Here is a 26090-nt window from a genome sequence, read left to right as displayed (position 1 = left end):
CTAGGAGATCATTAAGTATAATAACCTTATCACACCTTCCCCAAACTGCCTTCTATCTATATACATTTTAATGAACAAAATTAAGGATTTTTTTTTTAAGATTTTGTTTATTTATTTATTTGACAGAGAAAGACACAGGGAGAGAGGGATCACAGGCAGGGGGAGTGGGAGAAGGAGAAGCAGGCTTCCAGCTGAGCAGGGAGCCGGACGTGGGGCTCAATCCCAGGACTCCGGGATCATGACCCGAGCTGAAGGCAGACACTTAACAACCGAGCCACCCAGGCACCCCCAAAATTAAGGATTTTTAACAGAAGCAAATCTCATTTTTCAATCCTTTCCTTTGTGATACTTCCCATCCTACTGTGCTTATAAAATGCTTCAACTAAAGAGTAAATTATATAATTTATACTGTCTTCAAATTTCTTATGGTTTGCTTTTTGATTGTTCTTGCAATAAACTTTAGAATTCTATGTGACAGGCATTGTGCTCAGTGTTTGTCACACACTATTTCATTTTGTTTTAATAACCTAAAATATCACCATTTCCATTTTTAGATTAACTAAAAGATGAAATGACTTGCTCATGGGCCAACATTTCAAAGCCCATAGTCTGTCCAAACAGAGCTTTGTTTCCCCCTTGATGCTGGATTACTTAGAAAATGTAACCAAACCTGAATGGTACTCTCTGGCCTCGTCAGTTTCCTTTGACGATCATCAAACTGGTCTCTAAGAGTATTCAGTGTGCCAGACTGGGCTACACCGTATACCCACAATGCTTCAGTAATTTCGTGAACACAGTGTCACAGAAGCAGAAAAGGGAACAACTGCCTCTGTGTGCAGAGGTACAGAAGGGCCGGGCAGTGGACAAAGCGTGAAGGCTCAACCTGAAGACGGACAGGATTTGGACAAGTTGGGAACAGGGGAAGGGAACATAAAGGCAATATAAACAGAAGCAAAAGAAAGAACAAAGGAAAGGCAGAGAACAGCGTCTTACTGTGTGGGGCTGCAGTACAGCCCAAGAGGAAAATACGAAATATTACTAAGGTTTGAGTAGCACTTTATTTACTAAACTCACTTGAACTCATGATCCTGGGATCAAGACCTGAGCCTCAGCTACCCAGGTGTCCCTGAGTAGCACTTTAAAAATGCTGCTATGGGGGCGCCTGGGTGGCTCAGTGGGTTAAAGCCTCTGCCTTCGGCTCAGGTCATGATCCCAGGGTCCTGGGATCGAGCCCCGCATCGGGCTCTCTGATCAGCAGGGAGCCTGCTTACCCCTCTCTCTCTCTCTGCCTGCCTCTCTGCCTGCTTGTGATCTCTCTCTCTGTCAAATAAATAAAATCTTAAAAAAAAAAATGCTGCTATGTCCACTGCTTCATTGGACAGATAGGAATTATCACCTGCGTTTTAAAGATAACAAAATCCAGGTGCAGGGAAGTTGCTATTTGCCCAGTGTGACAGTAAGGGAAGGAATGCTCTGAAACCCAGCTTTGCTTCTGAGAGCGAGCATCTCGCCACAGAATCTGCTGCCTCCTCTGTCCTTCTCCTTCCTCCAAGCCTTACCCATCTTGTGTCAACTCACAAGTCAGGTGCTTTTCCTAAATATCTTTATACCACAGTGTTATCACTGGAAACTCAGCTCTACGCTGCAGAAGGAGTATGAGGACTCAAGGTGGCAGTGCACTGGGAGAGGGAGAAGGGAAAGGAAAGGAGAGAAGTTGGGGAGGGAGACAGAGGAAGGGAGCATGCCTGCGTTTAAGAAAGGCTCAGTAACAGGTAAATCCTTTGTTCTTTGCTTATCAATTCAGGGGTTTGAAAAAGTGCTCTCAAACCAACAGAAACTTGCCTGACAATAGCACCCCTCCCCAACACCCCCCACAACTCCTCCAGCTCTCAGTTAATGCCAGGGCAGTTAAGACAATTCCGCTAGTGTCAACAGTTGCGAATGAAACAGATACAATAAGGCTCTTTAGAATGCAAGACTGATTTCTTACAGGAATTCTTATTCTAAAAAAAGTCCGTATTCATCTCATTACCATTATTGAAGAGTATGCGTTAAAACAAAATGATCACCTCTAAATTACCAAATAAGTGCCTAACAAAACATGCCAATAGTGATGTCCCATTAGTGATCCTAGTATTAATATCAGGGAGTAAACTCTTACCTCCAGAGGGGAGCTGCAAAGGAACCTTGTAAACTGCAGAGTCACGTTTGAATATCAGGATCAGTTTCATCCAAGAAATGCGCAACAAAAGACAACAAAAAAGGAAAAATTATTATTACATATCTTTTCAATAACAGCATCTAAAGTAAACTTTAAAGTCTGCAAAATTAACATTTTTGATCTATTGTGTAGTTCATCCACAGAGTAGAGAAATCACAGGTGGTATCCAGCTATTTGAATTAAATAAAATCTGTATAAAAATGAATTAAAGCCCAACAAATTAGTCTTAAAAGCTTTCCTTTTTTAAGGTTTCATCTTACAACCCCTACATAATATCACATCCTCCACAGCAATCTTCCTGGCAATGAATGCCACAGGCGAAATTAAGTAAAGGCCAAGAGAAGGCAAAGATAGAAACCAAAGGGGAACCAAGAAAAGAAATAAAGAGTCAAGACCAGGCAAGGAGGCTGGGGAGCAAGGGTGAAAGGAGGAGAGTCCGGCCCACTCTGGGGCCTGGCCACAGCGTTCACCCTGTTCTCTCTCAGCACACATGCTTCCTCGCTCTCTCTACTATCTCCTTCTCTGACACATGCCAAGGCTTACAGAATTTCATCTGAAACTAAGTGTTATACATGCCATTGCTCAGCATTTAAATAAAGAAACATATATTTTGGCAGGGTAGGGAGGAGCCAAGAACAAATGACAAAGCAAACCGCAGGTCAGCTCTGGGGTGAGGACTGTCACATAACGCCACATACATTCGTGATGATAATTCACAATGTTTTTTAGCTGTTATTTATAAAATCAACATTTCAAATCCTTTGAGAGTTACTGGAGTAGTAAAATACCCAAGTAGTATAAACTCTTGATCTTTCTAAATGCAAAATAACTACAATAAAATGCAGTAACAGGCTTGTTTCCAAGCACTCTTGAACTCCCTCTCCACAACAAAGCTAGCGAGTACTCACAGGGAATACAAATAATTTGATTCTCTTTTAGAGATACACATTGAAACATTTCTCAATGAAATTACATGATGTCTGGGATTTCCTTCAAAATCACTGGGGGCTGTCAGGAGGGAACTATTGTAGGATAGTGTGTAGATCAAACAAGACTGGCCATTATATTAAACTGGTGAGGACAGGAGATGAATATATGCAGATTCATTATAGAACTCTTTCTACTTTGTGAATATTTCTAGTTTTCTATAGTAAAGTTTAAAAAGTATATCAGACACTTCCTCCCCACAAAGCTAAAGCAAATATATTTGTAAAATGTTACTAGTGCACACCAAAGCCATGTAATTAACTACTATCATTCAGGTCCCGTTACTTAAGGAAACTTTTTCTTAATTTAAATATCAATATACAATTTGATTATATTAACTGTTAAGAGAACTTTCTGAAAGTGCAAGATATACCAAAATTTTAAGTTTTCATAATGCTGATAGGTAACAAATTAATTCTGTTGAAATTTAAAGGGCAACCTTGTGATCTTGGATTATTTTCACAGTAGCCCAACACAAGACTATCCCTACCCTTCCTCCCAGGACTAAAAAGAAAGAACTGAAAGACTAGCCAGTTTTAACAGTGGAGAAAAATGAGGTATGGAGAATTTTTATCTCAAAATGAGAAATAGGCTCTTGCCCGGTTTCTGGCCACTATGTGCATATTAGTGACGTGGTACACATTATACTTTAGGACTTAGAAGTAGTTCTGGTTCAGTAGTAACTGATGTGTCAGTTAGGATGGAAGTCACTTGACTTTAAATAACAATCAAGAGAAACACATGATTACTCTCCAAGAAAATGAGGGTCTCCCTGTGGATCCAGTAACTGACACACACCTTTGTCACATGTATATGTAACATTCCTGTCACAGCTTTTTCAAAATAGACCTAAAAATTCCTATGCTGCTTGAAGCTGCCAAAACATGAAGTACATAAGTAGACGTTCTCAATTCCCAAACCAGTAAAAACAGAATAATAAATCACAAGGTGCACATTCACTCTCCTTCTCAAAGGACATGAAAAAGTCCAAAAATGCTATTTCTCAATTAGTACACCAGAAAACCCACGGCTAGTTCCCTTCAGTTAATTAATTAGTAAATTTTCATTGTGAAATGACACATATTATATTCAACACAAATGGTAATACTTTGAAAAAGAACTACAAAAAAGCAAATTAATTACAAAATATATTTGTACATACACTCTGATGCCATCAGAATGTCTGATCAGTATAAAAATGGCTCAATGATGCTGTTACAACAACAAAAAAGAGTATGGCCACAGTCTATAGTCCACATTAACACCACTTTTCTAACATAGTTATACTAATATGTCTACTTAAAAAATATTATGTTATGGGCATAGTTAAGTTAGTAAGTTTAAGGGAAAGATCCTATTTTAGATATTTAGGCAAAATGTTGAGAAACTAAACTTAATATGTTTACAAAACATCTTACTGATTTTACAGACAGGAATATACTTCATCATTTTAGAAACAACTGGAAATAAATATAGCCACAGCTTTAATCTATTTTATCTATTTTATTTTATCTATTTTAAAGACTACTTCTAAGACATGTTGATTTAATACAGTTGAAAATAGGAACAACCTCCCTGACATCTGGCTTTTCAAACACAAACAGGTTTCTCGTTACAACATCAGTAACATTACTACCTGGACTCAGTTGCTAAAATTCATAAAAATGTTGTCAATTATCTCATCTACTCTTGAATTTTTAAAGAAGATTTTATTTATTTGATAGAAAGCAAGAGAGCATAAGCAGGGGGGAGCAGCAGAGAGAGGGAGAAGTAGGCTCCCTCCTGAGCTGGATCCCAGGACCCTGGGATCATGACCTGAGGAAGGCAGACGCTTCACCGACTGAGCCATGCAGGCGCCCCTGAATTTTTTTTTAAATAAGAAGAAGTACGTTCTGTATTTAGCATTCAGGCATAAAGGGTATCAGTACTATTTTAAAAACTTTTCAGGCCTCTAAAAAGGGAAAAAGGATAGACCCAGATCAGTTCTCATGTTCCACACTACTTACTGACCTTCCTTCTCTTAAGTATTCTTACCACCTCTAGCTCCATCCGTAGCCTACGTCATAACACCCTCTCGTTCCTTCCAGAAAAGCACTTAGTGCTTACCAAAATTTTCTCAACAGTTTTTCAAGCACAAAATTTAGCTAAACTTCTTGTCAGTTATGATCAGGAAGTTCTTTCTTTTTCCAAGACTTGTTATTAACCGTGCCAGTTATGCTGAGGGCAGTGGGGGTAGGGGGGACTGGATGGGGGAGAGGAGGGGAGGGGGAAGGAGGAAAGAAGGAGAGAAGAATGCACACCACTGGTTTTGTCAAAATAGCCTGGCAAGGGGCGCCTGGGTGGCTCAGTCGGTTAAAGCCTCTGCCTTCAGCTCAGGTCATGATCCCAGGTCCTGGGATCGAGCCCCGCATTGGGCTCTCCGCTCAGCAGAGAGTCTGTTTCCTCCTATCTCTCTCTGCCTGCTTCTCTGCCTACTTGTGATCTCTGTCTGTCAAATAAATAAATAAAAAATCTTTAAAAAAAAATAGCCTGGCAAAACTATGATCAACCATTTATCTTTGCAATAGAAAACATTCAACATGTAAGTAATATAAGCTACTATATTCCTGAAATGCCTTTTCTTTTTAATAAGGAACCATGTTAAATCCTATATTTTAACAAAAAAAGAAACATTAAACAGCAATTTTTTTATAAGACATAACTTTTTTTTTCTAAATCAAAGAACGTAAGTGAGTTACGCCTACTTGTCAAAGTGGAGTTCAAGTCTTTCACGTAACTGTTCACACGATTACCCAAAGTGTCCCCGCATTAACCAAATGCTGCCACTGCTCCTGCTCCCTGGATCTTTCACCACGGCACATGGCACTTACAAACTGTCAGGGGACAAGTCTAACGATTTTAGGCTATAACCTAACAAAATCTTTATTTAAAACCTGTATCATACCTCCATGGAAGATGCTAAGTTTTCCTACCAGGAATTTGGCAGTTTTGATTCAGTTAAGAGTCTAAATTAAGTTAATTGAGGCTCCCTTTCCATTCTCCCATAACTGCTGGTACATATTTGGTACTATATTTGGAAATTGACTGTTTTAAGGCAGTGCAGGAACTAAGTTTTGTTAAGAATGTGTTTCTCATGAATCTCCAACTCTTAGACATTAATCTGATTCTACAGAAGAAAACAGTTTTATTATTTCATTTCACTGCAGAAAAACAAAACCTTCAAAAGCAGCCTACACAGCTAACACCCATCTAACAAGTCATCCAGAGAATGGAATTAAATCTGTACTTAGCAGGCAATGACAGCTAAAGTCTGAGGACAAAGATCTTGTTTACCCTGACTTTAGTGGGGGAGAAAACAGAACAGATTCAAGCAATCCTTAACTTCCTTTCTAGAGTTGCTCTCTAATCCACCTGCCGGCAAGGTGGCTAAAGGGACTAACACTTGCACTGGCTTATTTGGTTAGACCTGGAGCCCTTGGACTAGCCATTAAGCTTCAATAAATCTTAAAAGATGACAAAGAAAATCATACTTACATCCTAATGTATTTAAATCTATGTCCCCTAAGCCACTAAATGCCCTTCTTTTGTCAACAGAAAGGAAGAACAATGATCTAAGAGTCGATCTGGAATCTCACTAGATTCATCTACTTGAGTGAGTACCTTCAATTATTGGGGCCATAGTTTTCTACCTGTAAAATGATTTCAGCCAAACCAGTTTCACCAAAAGGTACTGGGGCACACCAAGTTACTGAGACACTCTCTAAAACATGACTCCATGGCCACAGAGGTTCAAGAAATGCTGCGTATTATTGCTGCCTCACCTCCCCTTCCTCATCCTAGAGAATTATAAGGTACACTGACAAATTGAAGGCTTTAAGAATTCCTGCCATTAAAAACAAGAAACCTTACAAGATGAGTAAGTTCTGAGGATTGAAAGCACAGCATTGTGATCGTAGGTAACAACACTGTACAATATAGTGCAAGTTGCTTTAAAAGAAAAAACCCAAGTAGATCGATCTTAAGTGTTTTCATGACAAAAGAGAAACGGTAACTATGGGATATAATCAAGGTATTAGCTGGCACTCTGGTGGTAATCACGCTGCAGTATATGTGTTTCAAATCAGCATGTTGTAGACCTCACACAATACTCTATTGTCAACTACATCTCAACAAAGTTAGAAAAACAAAACTTCAACTTTATTTAATCTAGTGCTTTCCAAAGCTACATGGCCAGAAAGTTTTGTTTTTTGGTTTGTTTTTAATTTCACGTAACATTTAGTAACATTCTATAGAATATTCTACAAGTCCTGGGAAATGCTACCAGCTCTGATTCAGTTTCCCCAAACCGTATTTAATAAAAATGCTCACTGAAAATATTCCATATGCCTGTTTATAGTATGAAAAATCTAATACAAACTATCAGTGAATTACTGGCCCCCTTTTCCCTCCTTTTAAGAGGTACGGTTCCTATCCAAAATCACCCCTCCTAGTATAAGATTTTGCACTTTAGATTGCTGAACGGCTTAATGCTCAAGCCAACACCACGGAAGGAACTATAATAAAATGCCTCTTGAAAGATTGTACTATCTTCCCAGAATCACAAAAGTCCATAACACTCCTACAAAGAGCTTCACAGCTTTCGCTGTGTTGAGTCCGGTTGGCTAACGCATGCCCTAAGTAGTGAGCTACTTTGATGCATACTCTTTTACTACTTGCCAATTTCTAAGAGCAGTAGAGATTTGGGCAATAACTAAGTCATTCATTACCACCTACCTCACTGCACGTATTCACTATAATGACAGTTGTACGTCTTACAGTGACTTAGTATCTATTAAAACAAATAACATATATTTGAATGTATTAAATAATAAATAAATTTTTAATACATTCAATATATCCAATCTGCGATCTGCGGTGGAACCACCGCCAAGAGGCAGATTTTCATGAAAACCCTTACAGGGAAGACCATCGCTCTCAAGGTTAACCCTTAGATACAACAGAAAACGTGAAGGCCAAGATTCTGGATAAGGAAGGAATTCATCCTGATCAGCAGAGACTGATCTTTGCTGGCAAGCTATTGGAAGATGGACGTACTCTGCCTGGTTACAACGCTCAAAAGGAGTCCCCTCTTCATTTTGTGTTGGTGCTAAGAAAAGGAAGAGGAAGTCTTATACCACTTCCAAGAATAAGAGAAAGAAGGTTAAACTGGCCATCCTGAAATACTATAAGGTGGATGAGAATGGAAAAATCCGTCGCCTTCGTCGGAGTGCCCTTTAGACTGAGTATGGTGCTGGAGTTTTTATGGCCAGCCACTTGGACAGATATTATTGTGGCAAATGTTGTCTGAACTATTGCTTCAACAAACCAGAAGACAAACAACTGTATATGGGTTAATAATAAAATACATGAACTAAAAAAAAAAAAAACCAAACCATATATATATATATACACACATACATATATATATATATATATATATATATATATATATATATAATTCTGCAGCTTGAAGAGCTCAAAGAGAATGGAATTTAAAAGAATTTCATTGTTTTACAAAACTATCAGCACCAAACAAAATCACCATAAACAGAGGTCATATCAAAGGGCAAAGAAAAGTTCTTGGCAAAGTCACCAAAATGAACACCCACTAAAAAAAGACTCATGTGTTGGTGACATCATGTGCTGAGTCCAGAAACATGGGCTTCTCTAATGGAGGAATCTTTTGGGGGCACTTGAGTGGTTCAAACGGTTAAGGGTCTGCCTTCAGCTCAGATCCTGATCTCGGGGCCCTGGGATCGAGCCTGCATTGGGCTTGTGCCTGTGCCTGTGTGCTCTCTATCAGATAAATAAATAAATAAATATATTAAAAAAAAAAAAAAATCATTCCGCCACAAGACCTAATGTAAGTTTACGACACTTACATTAAGGACTAGCACAAAATATTAAAATAGATAATAAGAAATGTGGAAATAATTTAAGTGTGTTTACGAGGAAAAATATCTTGGGATTTTTTTTTAAATGAACATTGGGAAACTGTATAATAAGAAAAATCTTTAAACCTGTTGTTCTCTTAATCTGTAAACTGAGTGGGGAGGCATCAAAACTGAAGTCTTAAAACTGCATTCTTCTCACTGTAACATTTTCTTAAGTATCACATACAGGTTATTTCCAGATTGGGAAAAAGTATTTAAAAGACACGTATATGTGAAAGGACCCTAGCCAGAGAATACAGAAAACTCTTAGCAATCAATAAGGAGAAAAGACATGAGAACCTAATTTTTTTAAAGGTGAGGCAGACTCTTAAACAGGCACTTTCCCAAAATGAGGATATTCAAACGGCTCATACATTCATGAAAAGGTGCTTGGCAAAAGGCAAAGTTAAACTTCAATATAATACCACTAAAGATACCCACCAGAGAGGCTGATTAAAATGTCGTACACTACCAAGTGTTGGTGAGAGTGTGCGGCAATAAGAATTCTCATAAGGTCCAAACACTATGAAAAATGGGCCATATTCACAAAAGCTAAGATATCTTTATGCTACGATTGAGGGATTTAATTCCTAAGTATATACCCAAGAGAAAAGAGTGTCACGTCCATCAAAAGACAGGCAGAAGAATGTTCAGAGCAACTGTTTTCATTATAGCCCCAAATTGGAAGCCATCCGCATGCCCATCAGCAGGAGAAAGGACTTACTGTCCACTACCCACACCACGGAAGACTACACAGGACTGAGAGAAAACTGCTCCCGTAGGCAGCACACGTGACTCTCACAACAGATGCTGAGCAAGAAGGCGACACAGAAGAGTAGATATCGCACGATTACATGTATATGAAGCTCAAGAACATCTTAGGGTCCGAAGAGGAGCTGCCTCTGGGTGAGAGCATACTGACTAGAAAAGGAGCCTTCTGGAATGCTGAAAATGTTCTTTTTTAATCCGAGTGGTGATTAAGGGGCATATACAAATGTAACATTTCAATAAGTTGCACACTTAAAATTTGTGAGCTTTGCTGTATATAAATATAAAAATTAAATTCAAAAAAGAAAATAAAAAGAAAAAACTACGAGTGAGCTCCTCCTGTGGATTTTTCCTAAAAATTATTTAAGCCATAGAATTTTATGGTTAAAAGGAATTTGGTAATAATCTAGTCCAGCTCCTCTAGCTTGCATCCGGATAAACTGAGGCCCACACGTGTTACACCCGGTAGTCTGTTAGCAGCAAAACTAAAAGCCTTTCTAGGTTCTTGCTCTCCTTCCATTAAACCAAGGATTCATCACCACCATTAATCAAACTCACACAAAAGCAGTAACACCCAGAGATACCAAATCTCCATGTTATAAAACAAAACTAAGATACGGTGATAAACAGATGTTCACGTAACAAGGAAACAAAGCAGCTAAGAAGTCTATAGCAGAACGCATCATGTTTAGGATAATGACAAATTCAGCCAACAAATGGCAAAAAGGCAGTGTTTTAAAAATATGTTCACAAGCAACATAAATGAGGAAGACATCCTGTGTCCCGTTTCCCAGCCTCGCCAGTGCCAGTCCTTACGTGAGCCACTCGGGCCTCTCCCGCCGCCCTGAAACGTACCTTCTGACAACACACAGAGGCCTGTGCTCTTCATTCAGGGGTCCGCCAAGGGGCCCCTCCCCTCAGAGGCTCTTCCCGACGTCCTTCCTTAACCATCACCGCCACCACTCTCTAACCCTCCCCTTTTCTTCATCAACTGTTAGCACCTATTACTCTGATAACACACCGCACATACTTTCTATCTTCCTCACCGGCATGTAATCTGAGGGTAAGAAATTTCTGTCTTGTTCACTGTGTTGCACCCCTGGAGTCTAAAATAATGCCTGGCGCACAGTAGGAACTCAATATTTGCTGCTTAAGTGCCTACATGCATTCATGCAGGACTGGAATTAATCATGAACGAATACATAAATATTCATAGTCTTCCCTTTTTCCCTATGTCTCTTCATGGCCCCTGGCTACTTTGTAGAACTGGGTCACACCGGGTCAAGGGGAAATGCCATAACCAGAGAGAAGCAGTCACCAGTAACCAAGAATTGCTATCACTGAAGAAACCACCTGTGCCCTGTTCATTTGATCTTCCCAGGAGTCCAGAAACACCTTTAATTTCCTGCAGAGAAACTTCCAGTAAGTACTTCTGAGAAACAGCTACTCAAGAGACTGAGGACAAAACCAGGTATCATTAAATGACACTAAGTTGGGCAAAAGGATTCAAACTGACCTTGAAAAACTGGGTGTCTTTCAAAATCTGAATGACCTGAATTAAGGATAAGTAGAAAATACAAAGCCTAGAAATAAAAATTAGCAGGAAACCACAACTGAAACAAAATTGTAAAAGCCCTCTGGTCAAAACACTAAGAAACAAATGTATTATCAGTAATTTAATCATTATTAAAAACTAATAGTTGATTTTATTAACAAGTATTAATAATGGCTATAGGTACTTCTTACACACTTATCAACTGATTCCAAGCAAGATCACATATCTCCACATCATACCAGGTACATATATACCCAGTAATTTTTTAAAATTTTTATTTATTTGAGAGGGGGCAGGGGGCAAGAGAGTTGGGGGAGGGACAGAGGGAAAGGGAGAGAAGCAGACACCCTATTGAGCGAGGAGCCCAAAATGGGGTTCGATCCCATGACCTGGGATTGAAATCAAGACCGGGATGCTCAACTGACTTAGCCACCCAGGCTCAGGTACTATTAATGTAAAAATTATTTCCAATAATTTTTAATATTGGTATTTTAACATTTTAACAGTAATGCAAACCTATGTCAGGATGTTTATTATTTTTTAAGCAATTTTTTTAAGAATTTTATTTATTAATTTGAGACAGAGATACAGAGAGAGGGAAAGCACGAGCAAGGGGAGAGGCAGACAGAGAGAGAGAAGCAGACTCCCTGCTGAGCAGGGAGCCCGATGTGGGGCTCGATCCCAGGGTGCTGGGATCATTTTCTAAGCCCAAGGCAGACACTTCATCATCTGAGCCACCCAGGCACTCCTATTAAAGTATTATAAAGTCCATTTTATTTGTTAAATAAAATGAGCAAAGGTCCATGTTGTACTCATGTAAGTATCCTTAGGACCTACCACAGTGACTGCAACATGCTAAGAATTCAATGTTTATATGATTAGTTAAATAGAAAAATCACCCTCTTCCACAGCTCAGAAGAAAGGAACATGGAGCCATTCTAAATATAAAATTTTGCACTATTTCTAGAATGACTGTCACAGAAAAACATGTAACACACACATCAGTATTTACAGACCCATACAAATATATCCCCCATTTCCCTTAAAGGCAGAATTATGCTCTGGATAAATAATCAGGCACGTATATTTTTTTAACCTTTACAACTAACTACTAACTAGAATAAAATCGACTACTTTTTAATCATGCAAGTAGTTACCTAAAATTATTTGGCATAGCGAATGAATTACCAGAGCAAAAACAAACTTTTAGACTAGTTATCAATAGGCAGTACTGTTCACTTGTCAAGTCACTACCAGGAGGTCATAAAACTTGAGGCTCCGCAGATTTAATGGCAAAAGCAGACCTAGCACACAAGAGCTGAAGACGAATGGTGTTCACGACAAGATTATTCCTATCACCTGAGCTTTGCACTCACTAAAATGTGCTTAACTCATTGTAGGTAAATTTCTCAACACTCTCCTTCAGGAAATTCAAAACAGCTTTTACTTATTAGAGAAGGACAATTGTCAGGCGCTTTTGACATCATTTGAATTCTCCTTTCGCTTCAGGAGCCGAGTTTCACGAACATTATTTTCTGAGTAGTTTTCCATTGGCAACAAGTGAGCTCTCTTTCCAGCTGTTTCTCAAGAACAGGCAACCCGGCTGCTCGTTCACGCAGTGCACGGTCACTGGGCAACTACTCCATTCCAGACACTCTGCTGGGCATCGTGTATTTCTTCTGATTCTGGAACCATATTTTTATAGGTAGGTAAAACAGCATGAAGTATGCCATAGATTATGGTAGGCTAATGAGCTAATTTTTTCAAAAGTAGAGATATACCCTAAAGAATAAGCAAGAATCTCTATCACAAGAGTAAAAGAAGAAAAAAAAATGGCAGAAGCGTTCAGTTCCTTTCCCACTATAAGCAAAGCAGGTAAGAAATATATGTACAAATCTTCACCAACTAATCCCTTTTATAAGTTTTATGTGGTATCATGAGATTTTTAAAGACTCAAATTACATATCAATGAACCAAACTGGCTTTGAACTTTTTTCCTTTGAAAGAACTAATTCAAATTTAGTATTAAAATTTCAAATGTGTGATCTTTTAATTCAAACAAATATTGGAATTACAATGGAAAAACAAAACAAAAAAGAAAAAGAAAATTTCATTTGCAAATGCTGGCAGGATGAGCCAGAAGTATCCCTTACTTGCCCTTGACCTCAGTATTCACTGACGGTTCCTAATGGTTTACGATCACTGCATCCCAAGACCAAAGTTTAGTCAATGATTATCCTCATGGCAAACCCCACTGTACTACTCCCCCGTGTTTACAAATGACGAACCTGAAAAGAATAAAGCAGAGGAATCAGAAACTTGCTCAAAGCCACACAGATACAGGTAGTAAGTGGGCAAGCTTTTTTTTTTTTTTTTCTTTATTGCTCTCTTCTGGGGTTTTGTCTTTAGTTTTAATGTCTGAAATTCTGGAGTAGCTTGACAACTGACTGCTAGTTATATAAGTGTAGCAGTACAGAAAACAAACAGTAGACAAAAATAGTACAGTGGGGTTTGCCATGAGGATTTTATAAATAAAGGTAAAGGTGCTTGGTTAAATAATCATTGACTAAACTTTGGTTGCTAGAATGCAGGTGACCATAAACTGTCAGGAATCCTCAGAGAATACTGAGGTCAAGGGCGAATAAAGCAGGAATGCAGAGTCAGGTTAACCAAGAATCCACATCCAGGGCGCCTGGGTGGCTCAGCTTGTTAGGCCTCCGACTCTTGGTTTCAGTTCAGATTGTGATCTCAGGAGTCATGGGATCGAGCCCTGCTGGGGGCTCCCAGCTCAGCAAGGAGTCTGCTCGGAGAATCTCTCCCTCTGCCCCTCTGCCCACGTACACACATCCTCTCTCTCTCTCTCTCTCTCTCAAATAAGCAACTGTTAAAACAACAACAACAACAACAACAACAACAACATCCATTCATGCCAAACACTCCCCTTGACAGCCTAGCATTCCATGTCACTGCCCTAACCCTCAGGTTTCAGAAAACAATGTAAGCATGTATATATAACTGTGAGAGTTCCTGTTACACTTATATAACTAGCAGTTAGTTATCAAGCTGCTCCAAAATATCAGATACTTAAACTAAAGACAAAACCCCAGAAGAGAACAATAAGGTCAAAATGAGGATGCAAAACAGAATGTTTACGTCCCCAACTCTCAGAGAATTCTAAGCTTCTTTTCCCATTTTCCTCCTGACTACTACTTCACTAACAATAAACTTAGCGATCTAGTTTCCAAGCCAATAATTAATATTTCCATTCCTCCCTTATACCTGCTCTACTTTTCCTTAATATTTATCCCCTGCTAACCTACTATATAATTTACCAATTTATTACGCTTATAGTTTAAAGGACTGTCTCCGACCACCTACTCCCACCTCTGGATGTGGGCCCCACAAGAGCAAGGGATCTTCCTGTGACTAACTCACTCATTTGCTAACTGTACCAAGTGCTTCTGGAAGAGCATGTGGCACACAGAAGTGCTCAATAAACATTTTAACAAAACATCAAGAAAAAAAGATTTTTTTAATTTTAAAAATTTTAATAAAATCAAGAAACCACAAATTCAAAAGAAAAAGAATGATCAAACTAGACAAAGAAATACAGTTAACTACGGACAGCAAAAAAAAAGGAAGAAAGATTAAAACAGAGAACACTTGAGAGAAAAGGAGTCATCGAGGGCATGTGCCACAGCAAATATGGCAAGCACAGAACGTTTCGGAGGGACTATAAGAACCACTAACAACAGGCAAGTCCTGCACAGTATCCTGTGTGAGAAGGCCGGTAAGAACACCACACATTTGGGAAAGGAGATCATTTTAACTGATTAGAGTACATAAAAGCTTAGCAACAAAAATGTTCTAATTATTGGAAAATCTGCTTATGCTGAACGTTTCATTCACTGATGTCAGTTATTCTCTAATAATTGAATACTTAGGCTCATTTTCACTTTTTCATAAATGAGCACCATGGTCTAGCATAAAAAACACGGAAACTTGCAGACACTGCTCTGCCACTAACCACTATGCTATCTTGGACAACCTACTTTAATTCTCTAAATAAGAGAATTTACACAATCACTAAGGTCCTTTCATTTCTAATGTTGTATAATACTATGATTTTATAATCTGAGAAAAGTTGTAGATATTATTGACAAAATAAAATTTAAGGAAAAAATGTTTTTATTTAAGATCATTTATTTTAGGGAGAGAAAGCAAGAGAGACAGAGTGCAGGGGAGAGGGGCAAAGGGGCAAAGGGAGAGGAAGAGAGAGAGAGAGAGAATATCAAGCAGATCCCCCACTGAGCACAGAGCCGGATAAGGAGCTCAATTCCAGGACCCTGATACCAGGACCTGAGCCAAAAGCCAAGAGTCGGACACTTAATCGACTGAGCCACCCAGGCACTCCTTAAGGGAAAACATTCTTAGTGATAGCTGTTAACTCCACCCCTTTGCATCTCCCCCCAAATTAATAATATCCTGGGGATATAATCGTGTCTCTGTTCTAATATATTTAGGTAAGTGATTCAAAAACTTTAGTAATTTAACTACTAGTAGTGAAAAATGTCTTAAAACAAACTTAAGACACACTACAATACTCAAGTCTCTTTATTTAGGGGCTGTTCGTAAAAAGTGACTTTTTTTAATTGATTGTACAAATAACCATTTAAGCCTTCTCCTTTATTCACTCAAGTTCTCCCTGGCCTTAAAAATAAATAACAAATATTTCAAAATGCTGAGAACTTGCCATCATTCAAATTCTGCATTCAAATTATGTAACAGTTCTTTATAAAACAGTACATGCCTATACGTGAGTGTCTGATTTCTCTACATAATTGAAGAAAAATGTCAGTCTGATACAGTGAATACTTTTCTAAACATAAGTCATTATTTTCATATACATAGAGAAAAACTATTAAGAGAAAAACGGTCAAGGACACCTGGGTGGTTCAGTCAGCTAAGGGTCTGCCTTCGGCTCAGATTATGATCCCAGGGTCCGCGGATCAAGTCCCACATTAAGCTCCCCGCTCAGTGGGGAGTCTGCGTCTCCTTCTCCCTCCGCCACTCCCCCTGCTCGTGCTCTCTCTCTCAAATAAATAAGATTTAAAAAAAAAAAAGGGTTAACGGCTTCATTGCGTTAAGTTCCAGGAAATATTTAACTCTCTAAGAAGCAAAGACTCATTTATAATGACCATATTCAATGCCTCAATGCAAATTACTTCCAACAAACGGCAAAAGTTAAGCACTTAACCGAACCTCACAGGCAGCGAGCACACAACTTGCACAGCGGGCTCAGGAACAGAGCGGAGCTAGGATGTGGACCTAGACCGCCACCTCGTGGCAGCAGTGAGAAAACAATCCAGTGTTGTAACCTTTCACTGCTCCATGGGGTCAGCATGGACCCATCACAACCATCTCCCCTTTTCTTTATCACACTGTCGAAACATATATGCCTGAATGAAGATAACTTTCCCCAAAATAAATATTCTTCAGAAGAGGAGGTCTCCTTATATTTGAGACTTTCATAGGAAGTTCTCTGAACTAATTTAGAAAACGGCTTTCCGGGAAAGCACAATAGTTTGAACTAACCTCAGTCCTAAGTTTTAAATTAATACAAGACCCCCTGATGGAATCAGCAAACAAAAAAAGGTATTTGTGGGTAAAAGGGCATAATTTCTGGAGCCTGTTTTTGGAAAACCCAACAAACAAGTGGTAAGGGGCGGGATCAAGGCTGTGGGGACAACGTTGTAGCCCAGTGGTGGGCACACACAGGTTCACCATACTGTCTTTATCCTATGAATGCTTGAAATTTTCAACTTTAAAGTGTTTTAAAAATAAATCATTCAGATTTACTTATTAATCTTAGGGCTATGCCTTTCAAGTAATATGTGAGCTTCTTTCAAAAAAAAAAAGCCTCTTAACCTAAAACTCCAAAAAAAAAAATTAGTCATCTTTTTTAAAAGTTTTTTAAAGATTTCCTTAAAAAACAATAAATGGTAACACTATGAATGTCCTGATTACCTACAATCAAACAGAGAAAAACTCCCCTGATGTTATTCACTTGGGTACTTACGGCCTAGCATAACATTTCCACTTGTTTCATCCACACAGTGTGCTGTGTCATAAACAATCTGAACAAAAGCAAAGACGCTGTGTTGTGTAATTAAGGCAAAGAATGTCTCTAGTACTGACGAAGACACCAAGCAGGTGAGAAACCATTTTCATCTTACACTATACTTTCTTGTTACTAACTTGTGAATGTCTGACATAGAGGGAAGAATGAAGGTGTGCCTCGGTGGTGCAGTTGACTAAGCCACCGACTCCTGATTCGGCTCAGGTCATGATCTTGTGAGCTCAAGCCCTGCATTGGGCTTTATGCTCAACGTGTCGTCTGCTTAAGACTCTCTCTTCCTCTCCCTTTGCTCCTCTCTCTGTACACGCACTGTTGCTCTCTCATTCTCTCTCTAAAAATAAATACATCGTTTAAAAAAAAAAGGAATAATGAAAACACAGAACGGGGTGATCATGAAGCCTGAGAACTTTGTTAAATCAGATAGAGAATGGCATGCTCACAAAAGGAAACACTTTCGTGATCTTTGACAGGAACTTATTAAAAGCAGGCAGGTGTTAAACTACCAACAACAAAGCCAGGAACAAGCAGTTTAAGAAGGGTTCTAGTTAATGCCATGGAAGGAAAATAAAGTCAGAGAGATCATGATCCATGGGCAGCAGCTCCCCAATCCCTTACTCTGGCCCCAAGGACAGCAGGCAACGAAGAGGGCTACACAGTAATGATGTCACCAGAAGGCCCCTTCTGCTTGACACTGGGTGTGCTTCAGTATGTAACCACGCAGTGACTTATAGGCAAATCACACAAGCCAGGCTTACCTTCTATCCTCCCTAACTCTGCCTCAGGTAAAAGACTCGACCTCATAATCAATCAATCAGTAAGTAAATGAAAAGTAGAAATATGTATTTCTCTTAAAATTTAAGTAAAAATTCTTTTAATTCTATAACAATGTGACTATGAGATTACGTACACATACATACAAATATATATACACACAAAGTCACACGTTTATTCCACAATGAAGGGGAAAGGGCAAGTATAAGTCCACTTCTTTAGTGCAAATGGAACACTTCATACAGACAAGTTAGACCAGATCTCATTTCCTGCTGCTTAAATATTTTATTAAGGTAAGAACCTGGGTTCAGTCACTAAATCTATCAGAGCAGATTCATATTCTTACTGAGAAAAAAGTTATGGGTCATTCAAGAGGCTGTTTGTTAGAAAGATAACCTTGAAACCTCAGAAGTTACACTCCTAAGAACCTTCCTAGTTACTCATGACAATCTGTGATGTCATTTCTGTCATATACACTTGACTGCTCACTTCTGTTCATTTTCCTGTTGCCATGAGCATCCGTCTGCAACTTGTTCCCAAAAACTGTATAAAGTAGAAATGCAAAACACAATTCTCTCTAAACATTTCAGCCTATGATTGTAAAATAAGACACTTCCTCTAACATCTTCCCAATAATTTAAAAAAAAAAATTAAGCAGGGGTATATTTCTCACCTGTCATCAAAAAACCAAAAGTCTGGTACCATACTCTGTAGGGTATGCTGTGGAGTAAGGCCCTCCTGTAAGCTGTAGTGCAGAAGGGGACAATATCTGGGAAGGGAATTTGGCAAAATCTAGCAACATTGTATGAATTTCTGCCCATTGATGCACTCTATGAAATCAACCATAAAAGCACACCTCTACACACACATAATGACAAAATTATACTGCCTATAGCAGCACAAAATTAGAAATAACCTAGGGGCACCTGGTGGCTCAGTCAGTTGAGCGTCTGACTCGTGATTTTGGCTCGAGTCATGATCTCCTGGGTCCTGGGACTGAGCCCCGTGTTGGGCTCCGCACTCAGCAGCGGAGTCTGCTTGGGATTCTCTCTGCCCCTTTCTCCACTCAAACGCTCTCCCGAAAGAAAAAAGAAAAGAAAAGAAAAGAAAAGAAAAGAAAAGAAAAGAGAAAAGAAAAGGGAAGGGAAGGGAAGGGAAGGAAAAGGAAAGGAAAGAAAAGAAAGAAAAAGAAATAACTTAAATGTCCATTAGCAAGAAACCATTTCAGTAAACTACAGCACATCCTTTCACAAAACAGCATGTAGCTGAAATAACGAAGAATTAGGGTTCTCTATGAGATGCTAGGACTGTGACCTTGGGTATGTTTTTAGGGACAAAAGAAAAGTGCCAAAAAGTGTACACAGGATGTTTTTCTTGGTGAAAATGAGAAAAATAGGATTATTCATATGTATTTGTTTATTTTTGCAAAACCAAACAAAACACCAGAAGGATAAACCAGAAACTCATCAAAATGGTTATTACTGGGGGCACCTGGGTGGCTCAGTGGGTTAAGCCACTGCCTTCAGCTCAGGTCATGATCTCAGGGTCCTGGGATCAAGTTCCGCATCGGGCTCTCTGCTCAGCAGGGAGCCTGCTTCCCCTTCTCTCTCTGCCTGCCTCTCTGCTTACTTGTGATCTCTCGCTCTGTCAAATAAATAAATGAAATCTTTAAAAAAAATTGGTTATTACTGGAGGACAGGGAGCAGGCTGGAGGAGACATGGAAAGAAGACATCTCTGACTGGATATTTTTGGGTGACTGTGGAACCACATAAATGCATCACCTATTAAAACACTAAAATTAAGAAGTAAACCTCAAATTCAAAACAAACTGAATAAATGACCATAAGTCAGTCTAGTATCACAACCACATAAGAGAATAAAATTATTCCATGTAATTTCTGAACACAGTATTCTGATGGAACATCTGAATGGGATTATGTCCTAAGGACAAAAAAGAATCACAAAAGAGTCATAAACTGCATTTATCAGCTATCATTAGTACTGTTATTGATACTGCAATATTGAATCTACTTTATGTATATCATAATACAAACCAAGTTCATAAATATGCTAATGTAATCAAGAAACACATAAAAGAGAAACAAACATAAAATCAGAAAAGATAATACCACGTGTTAAATTTGAATTGGAAATATCAGCATAAATTCATACTACCTAATTCTTCTTGGTCTCTAAATTCAATCTTCATTACGAGGAACATAGGCTTCTTGGAAAACTGACTGGCAGATTCCAAGACTGCGCTGGGAAATGCGTAAGATGAGGCTGGGGCATCATTCTGTTCTAGAAAGCATGACGGCTCTCAAGACTAAAGGAGCTGATCAGAGGACAGAGGGGTTGTCTTGATGGAATGTGCACAGAGCAAACTTGGGACTGTTCGAGCATCAAAAAGAATAATGACTGTGACTACAAAGTACTGAAAAAAGTATATATCCAGAAGTTTTGTAGTGGGGTTAAAAAAAAAAAAAGAGGGGGAGGGAAACTAATTTGTCACCAGCTCCTTTCTCCAAAATTTGTAATTAAGGTGAAAGAATTCAGCGTTTACCTTGCCTTCTTAGGAGAAACTACAGGTTATCTTCGATTGGTTAGGAAAATCTTCTCCAGCCTTTTTAACCAAGAATGGCTATTACTGCACGTATTATAAGAGAAAAGGGAAAGCTAAGCAAATATCTGTTCAAAAACCAACAGTGGAATGATGGACCCAAAGATCACCAACAGACACTAACACCATTACCTAAAAGGCTGTTGAAGAAAGGGCATTCACCTGTGCTGTAATACCTCTCTACAGATTACTTGCTAATCACAAAGGGGACATCTTATCCTTAAAATGAAGAGATCTAGAGGTCACCACCTTAACGGGCTGTTCAAAATTAGCACCATCAGTACTGAGACATCCCATCATTCCTTGTCTTCTGACATAATATGATGTACAAAAAATTACCTAATGAATTAAACATGCCAACATTATTTTACCTGAATCTAATCAAGATTTAGACTTAATTTTTAGTCTGTAGGAGACTGAAGCCACAAAGAAATAAGTTAAATTAGACCAGGAGGAAAGATTCAAACACAGAATTTGGGACATCCTATAAGACAACTGGCCTGGACTTTCAAAACCCAATGCCATGTACTGCCATAGTAAGAAATAAAACCAGCACCCTAATTAAGGCATAAAAATATGACTCTACACTAAAAGGAACTGGAACTCCTCGAAGAAAAGGCAGATTCCAAATATGGAAGGAAAAGCTACAACATGAGTCTAGAACGTCCTTGTCTCGTACCAGATAAAAAGGAAATTCTTGACTAATGGGGGTCATAGCATAAGGTCATAAGGGGAATCCTAGTGGCCAAATTTGGGATAATTTAAGCATTTAAAAAATTATGGCAATGGATTATAATAATTTAAAGGTTTCTTTAAAATCCATAAGCCCACAGACACACCAAAAGGAAAAAAGATGGTGGGGGGAGTGAATGGAGAGCTAATGATCTTTTTTACAGCAAATATGCAATTTCAGATCATAAACGAGGTCATAGGGACACCTGGGTGGCTCAGTGGGTTAAGCGTCTGCCTGCGGCTCAGGTCATGATCCCAGGGTCCCGAGACTAAGCCCTACGTCAAGATCCTGGCTCAGCGGGGAGCCTGCTTCTCCCTTTCCCTGCTGCTCCCCCCACCCCCCGCCAGCTTGTGCTCTATCTCACTCTGTCAAATAAATAAATAAAATAATATCAAAATAAACGAGGTCATAAGAGAATGTAATTCAATTTGATAAATCACCAATCTGCGCCTCTCCCACCTTCCCACAACTGATTCGGGCCTGGATCACCAAAGGACATTAAAAAAACTGGCCGATACACTGTTGGGAAAGAGTTATTCCAAATGTCTCAAAAACATCATCTCACAGATTACTTGATGGTACCTTGTGTTTTACAACAGAAGGATCTACTTAGAAAGGTGAAAATGTCACTCAACAATGAAGAGATCTGGGGGCACCTGGGTGGCTCAGTCAATTGAGCATCTGACTCTTGCGTTTGGCTCAGGTCATGCTCTCAGGGTCTGGAGACTGAGCCCCATGCAGGGCTCCGCACTCAGCGGGGAGCCTGCCTGAGATTCTCTTCTGCGTCCCCTGCTCCTCCCCTAACCCGACTCACTCACTCGCTCACTCTCTCCCAAATAAATAAATCTTAAAAAAAAATAAATAAAGGGATCCTGTGGCTTCCATCCCATCAAGTGAGCAGACCTAGCATCACGAACAAGGGAAAACCTGACGCCGTGTGCTGCCCAAGATAGCGCTGCGGAGCCAAAACATTGGCACAACGGCGAGAGCAAACCGGTGCTCTCTGGAAGCTGGATGCCAGCATGTCCCGTGACACAGCAGCTCCGCGGCAGGCACACGCCCCACAGAAACACCCACGTTCACTAGAAGACGCGTACAAGGACGGACAGGCGCCGCACTCGGCACAGTAGCCCCGAAGTCGGAACTACTCCAACTCCCAACAGCAGACGTGGTGAATTACGGTACATTCACAAGTAGTACACCACACGGCAATGAGACCGGACACACTACGACACAAACACAGATGAATCACACTAACCTAATGTTGAACAAAAGACCGAAAGCAAAGGAGGACATATGCAGGGCTCTATTTACATAAAGCACGAAAGGGGCAAAACTAATCTGCAGGCTTACAAGTCAAGAGGGTACTGCCAGTGACTGGAAAAGGACGAAAGGGGACTTCTGAGGGGCTGGGAGTAGTCAATTGCTTGATCTGAGAACTGATATGCAAATGAGTTCAATTCATAAAAATTCACCCATCTGAACACTTACACGTATTTTTCTGTATCAACGTTATACTCCAATAGAAAGTTTTTTTAAAGTACACATCACCCACACCTAAAAACATTTAAACTGAATCTAATCACTAGAAAACACTCAAATCCTGAATACAGGACATCCTACAGACAATCAGCCTAAGCTCTCTAAAAATGTCAGTCATAAGAAAGACTAAAGAAACAACAGCCATATTATAAACACAGGATAAATACAACAGTTCAGGAAATGCACGGATCCCATATTTAAAAAACAAGCAAAAATGAAAAGTATTTTTGGTATAACTGGGAGTATCTGAACATGGATTGTGATATTACAGATTTCTGTTAACTTTTTAGGAATGATAAATACTGTGATTATGTAGAAGGATATACTTATTCTCAGGAGGCGCATGCTCAGTATTTTCAGGTGAAATGTTGTAATCCACAACTTACTCTCAAACGGTTCAGATAAAAAAAGAGAGGAAGATAAAGCAAATCTGACAAAGTTGTTAACAACTAGTGAGCCCTGGTGAACAGTATGTGGGTGTTCACTGTTATCTTTCAACTTTTCTGTTTGTAAATTTCAAAGTTTTACAGTAAAAAGTTGGGCAAAAAATGGTAATAACACAAAAAAAGCATTTAAAAGATAGCCCTTCTAGAATAAAAAATATAATAATGAAATAGAATATAAAAACCAAGGTTGGGGGCACCGGGGTGGCTCAGTCAGTCAAGCACCCAACTCTCGATTTTAGCTCAGGTCATGATCTCAGGGCTGTGTGCTGAACATGAAGCCTGCTTGGGACCCTCTCTCCCTCTCCCTCCGCCCCTCCTCCCTACTCAAATAAGCACATGCTCTCTTTCTTAAAAAAAAAAAACAGAAACAAGAAACCTAGATTGTATACTCCTTTTTAAAAATGGGAAAATGTAAATAAATAAAGAATTAGATATGAGATGACATTTGTAAATCACTGTTAATTTTCTTATATGTGATAATAACATTGCATTTTGCGTAAATACATCTTATTTTTCAGAGATGCATGCTAAAGAACTTAGGAGTAAAATGTCACATGTACAATATAAATTAAAATGACTCACACACAAAAAAGATGAGGTAAACATGGAAAAGCAACTATTATTGAATCTAGGTGATGAGTATATAGGTGGTCAGGATACTATTCTTTCTACTTCCTTTTTGTTTGAAAGTCCATAAAAAACAATTCTGTCAGTGCCTCAAAAACGTGAAGAGACCATTATAGCTGTGAGTACAGTCTGTTTCTCAGTGAGTTTAGAAAAGTTGAGGTCATTTTTAATTATTCTAAGGGACCAATGGCACTTAATAAACATTAGATAATGGCGTTTTCTGTATACAGTATCAATAAAATTCCAGCTAAGATCCCACGTTTATATACAAAATTCATGGTATTTTAAAAAACGAAGATTCATATATGCTAGTTTTATATTGTATTATACAAAAGATAGGTCACAAATTACACCCATCTGATTTTATTTATGTTATATTATTTTCTGAAAATCTGGTATCTATCTGAATGATTGAAAACAGGAATGGAAGCAAACATGCTAGAGGTAATTCATCAAGTCCTTTACAATCTTACTACTTAATTATTATGTGCTACTGCTCTAAGGATGTTACTAAAAAGAACTGACTTGCTATTTTATATATCAAAGCAATCTATATTTATTTATCTTCTCATCAAATCTTTAAAAAAATTATCTACTTTTTGGGATGCTGAAATGATTATTTTATGGTTACCAATAGAGTTAAAATGGATTTTATGCACTGACATGATTGCTTGAAGTCTCCAAAGTTACTATGCTGACTTGCATTTACTTTAAATGCTTTACAACTGTGAGAACAAAAAATGTATTTTCTTCAACACAAGTGAATTAGTTTCACCCATTACATTAACAAAACCACACCAGAGTGAGCTGCTGCACAGAGCCCTTAAAGCAAGTCAGAAGAACACTTGAACTTTTCAGAGGAGAACTTTTTTGGCTTCTTTTCCTGAATCCGAGCACAGGAACACCGGCCATTTAATCATGCAGAAAACTGTACTGATATACAAGGGGAAATTACCTCTGCACTCGGTAATGAATGAAATGGTTCCTTCAAAACAAAACACCACACTTCAAGACTGGGAAGCAAAATACTATGTTCAGATCAGTTTCTCAAGGCAGCCAACCTTGCAGATAGCGTGTGCCTACTCTCTACCTGTAAGCAAGGGTTTTGCCAAATGAAATGAGAATTTCTAGGATGAAACACACTCGTTTACAGCAGTGACCCTCTCCTTACATGGAACCATCTCCAAGGCAGCTCACAGGCTTGAATTCCCTATTAATTAGCCCCAAACTTAATTATGTTACCGAGAGAAAACCTGAGGTAGTGCTCCTGACCATCGCCCTGCTTCTAAAGCAGGGGTATCACTCAGAGAGAAATGACCGTGTTCACTCCTAACTCATTGGCACAATGAGGCACAAGAGGGCAGGCCACAAAAATAGAGAATGGCTCACCAATTCCCAAAGGAAGTAACTGTATTTGGAACAGTCAGTACAAGGGCAAGTTCAAGTCTAAGGGCGTTCTTAAAAAATTGAGATTTTGGTGATAAGCAAAGAAGAGGAGACCAGCAGTTTCATGAGATGACATGCTAAAGCACAGACCCAGCTAATATATCAGACAGAAATAGAAGAGGCAGCTAGGAAGAGTCCTTTTGGGGTCAGAACAAACTACAAAGAGTGGCCTCAAAAACTGTCCGTGTTGGGGCGCCTGGGTGGCTCAGCGGGTTAAAGCCTCTGCCTTCAGCTCAGGTCATGATCTCAGGGTCCTGGGATC

At 39.1% G+C, this 26090-nt stretch overlaps 1 protein-coding gene and 1 pseudogene across 6 annotated transcripts in view; one reads left to right on the top strand and one right to left on the bottom strand.

Annotated features, from left to right (window-relative positions):
• The window catches only part of ATE1 (arginyltransferase 1), a 157055-nt gene that overhangs the window by 105258 nt on the left and 25707 nt on the right, over positions 1–26090 (bottom strand). For all 6 annotated transcript variants that reach the window (XM_032882168.1, XM_032882164.1, XM_032882165.1 and 3 more), the window contains one exon: positions 2162–2194. In XM_032882168.1, coding sequence (XP_032738059.1) covers positions 2162–2194 — 33 coding nt within the window. The remainder of the gene's footprint in view (positions 1–2161; positions 2195–26090) is intronic.
• LOC116881909 lies at positions 6976–8602 on the top strand (annotated as a pseudogene).

This window comes from Lontra canadensis, unplaced genomic scaffold, assembly GCF_010015895.1.
Source record: "Lontra canadensis isolate GAN:19392208 unplaced genomic scaffold, GSC_riverotter_1.0 scaffold79, whole genome shotgun sequence".
Lineage (NCBI taxonomy): Eukaryota > Metazoa > Chordata > Mammalia > Carnivora > Mustelidae > Lontra > Lontra canadensis.
Note: the sequence above shows the minus strand (reverse complement) of the source record. Positions and strands in the feature narration are given on the sequence as shown.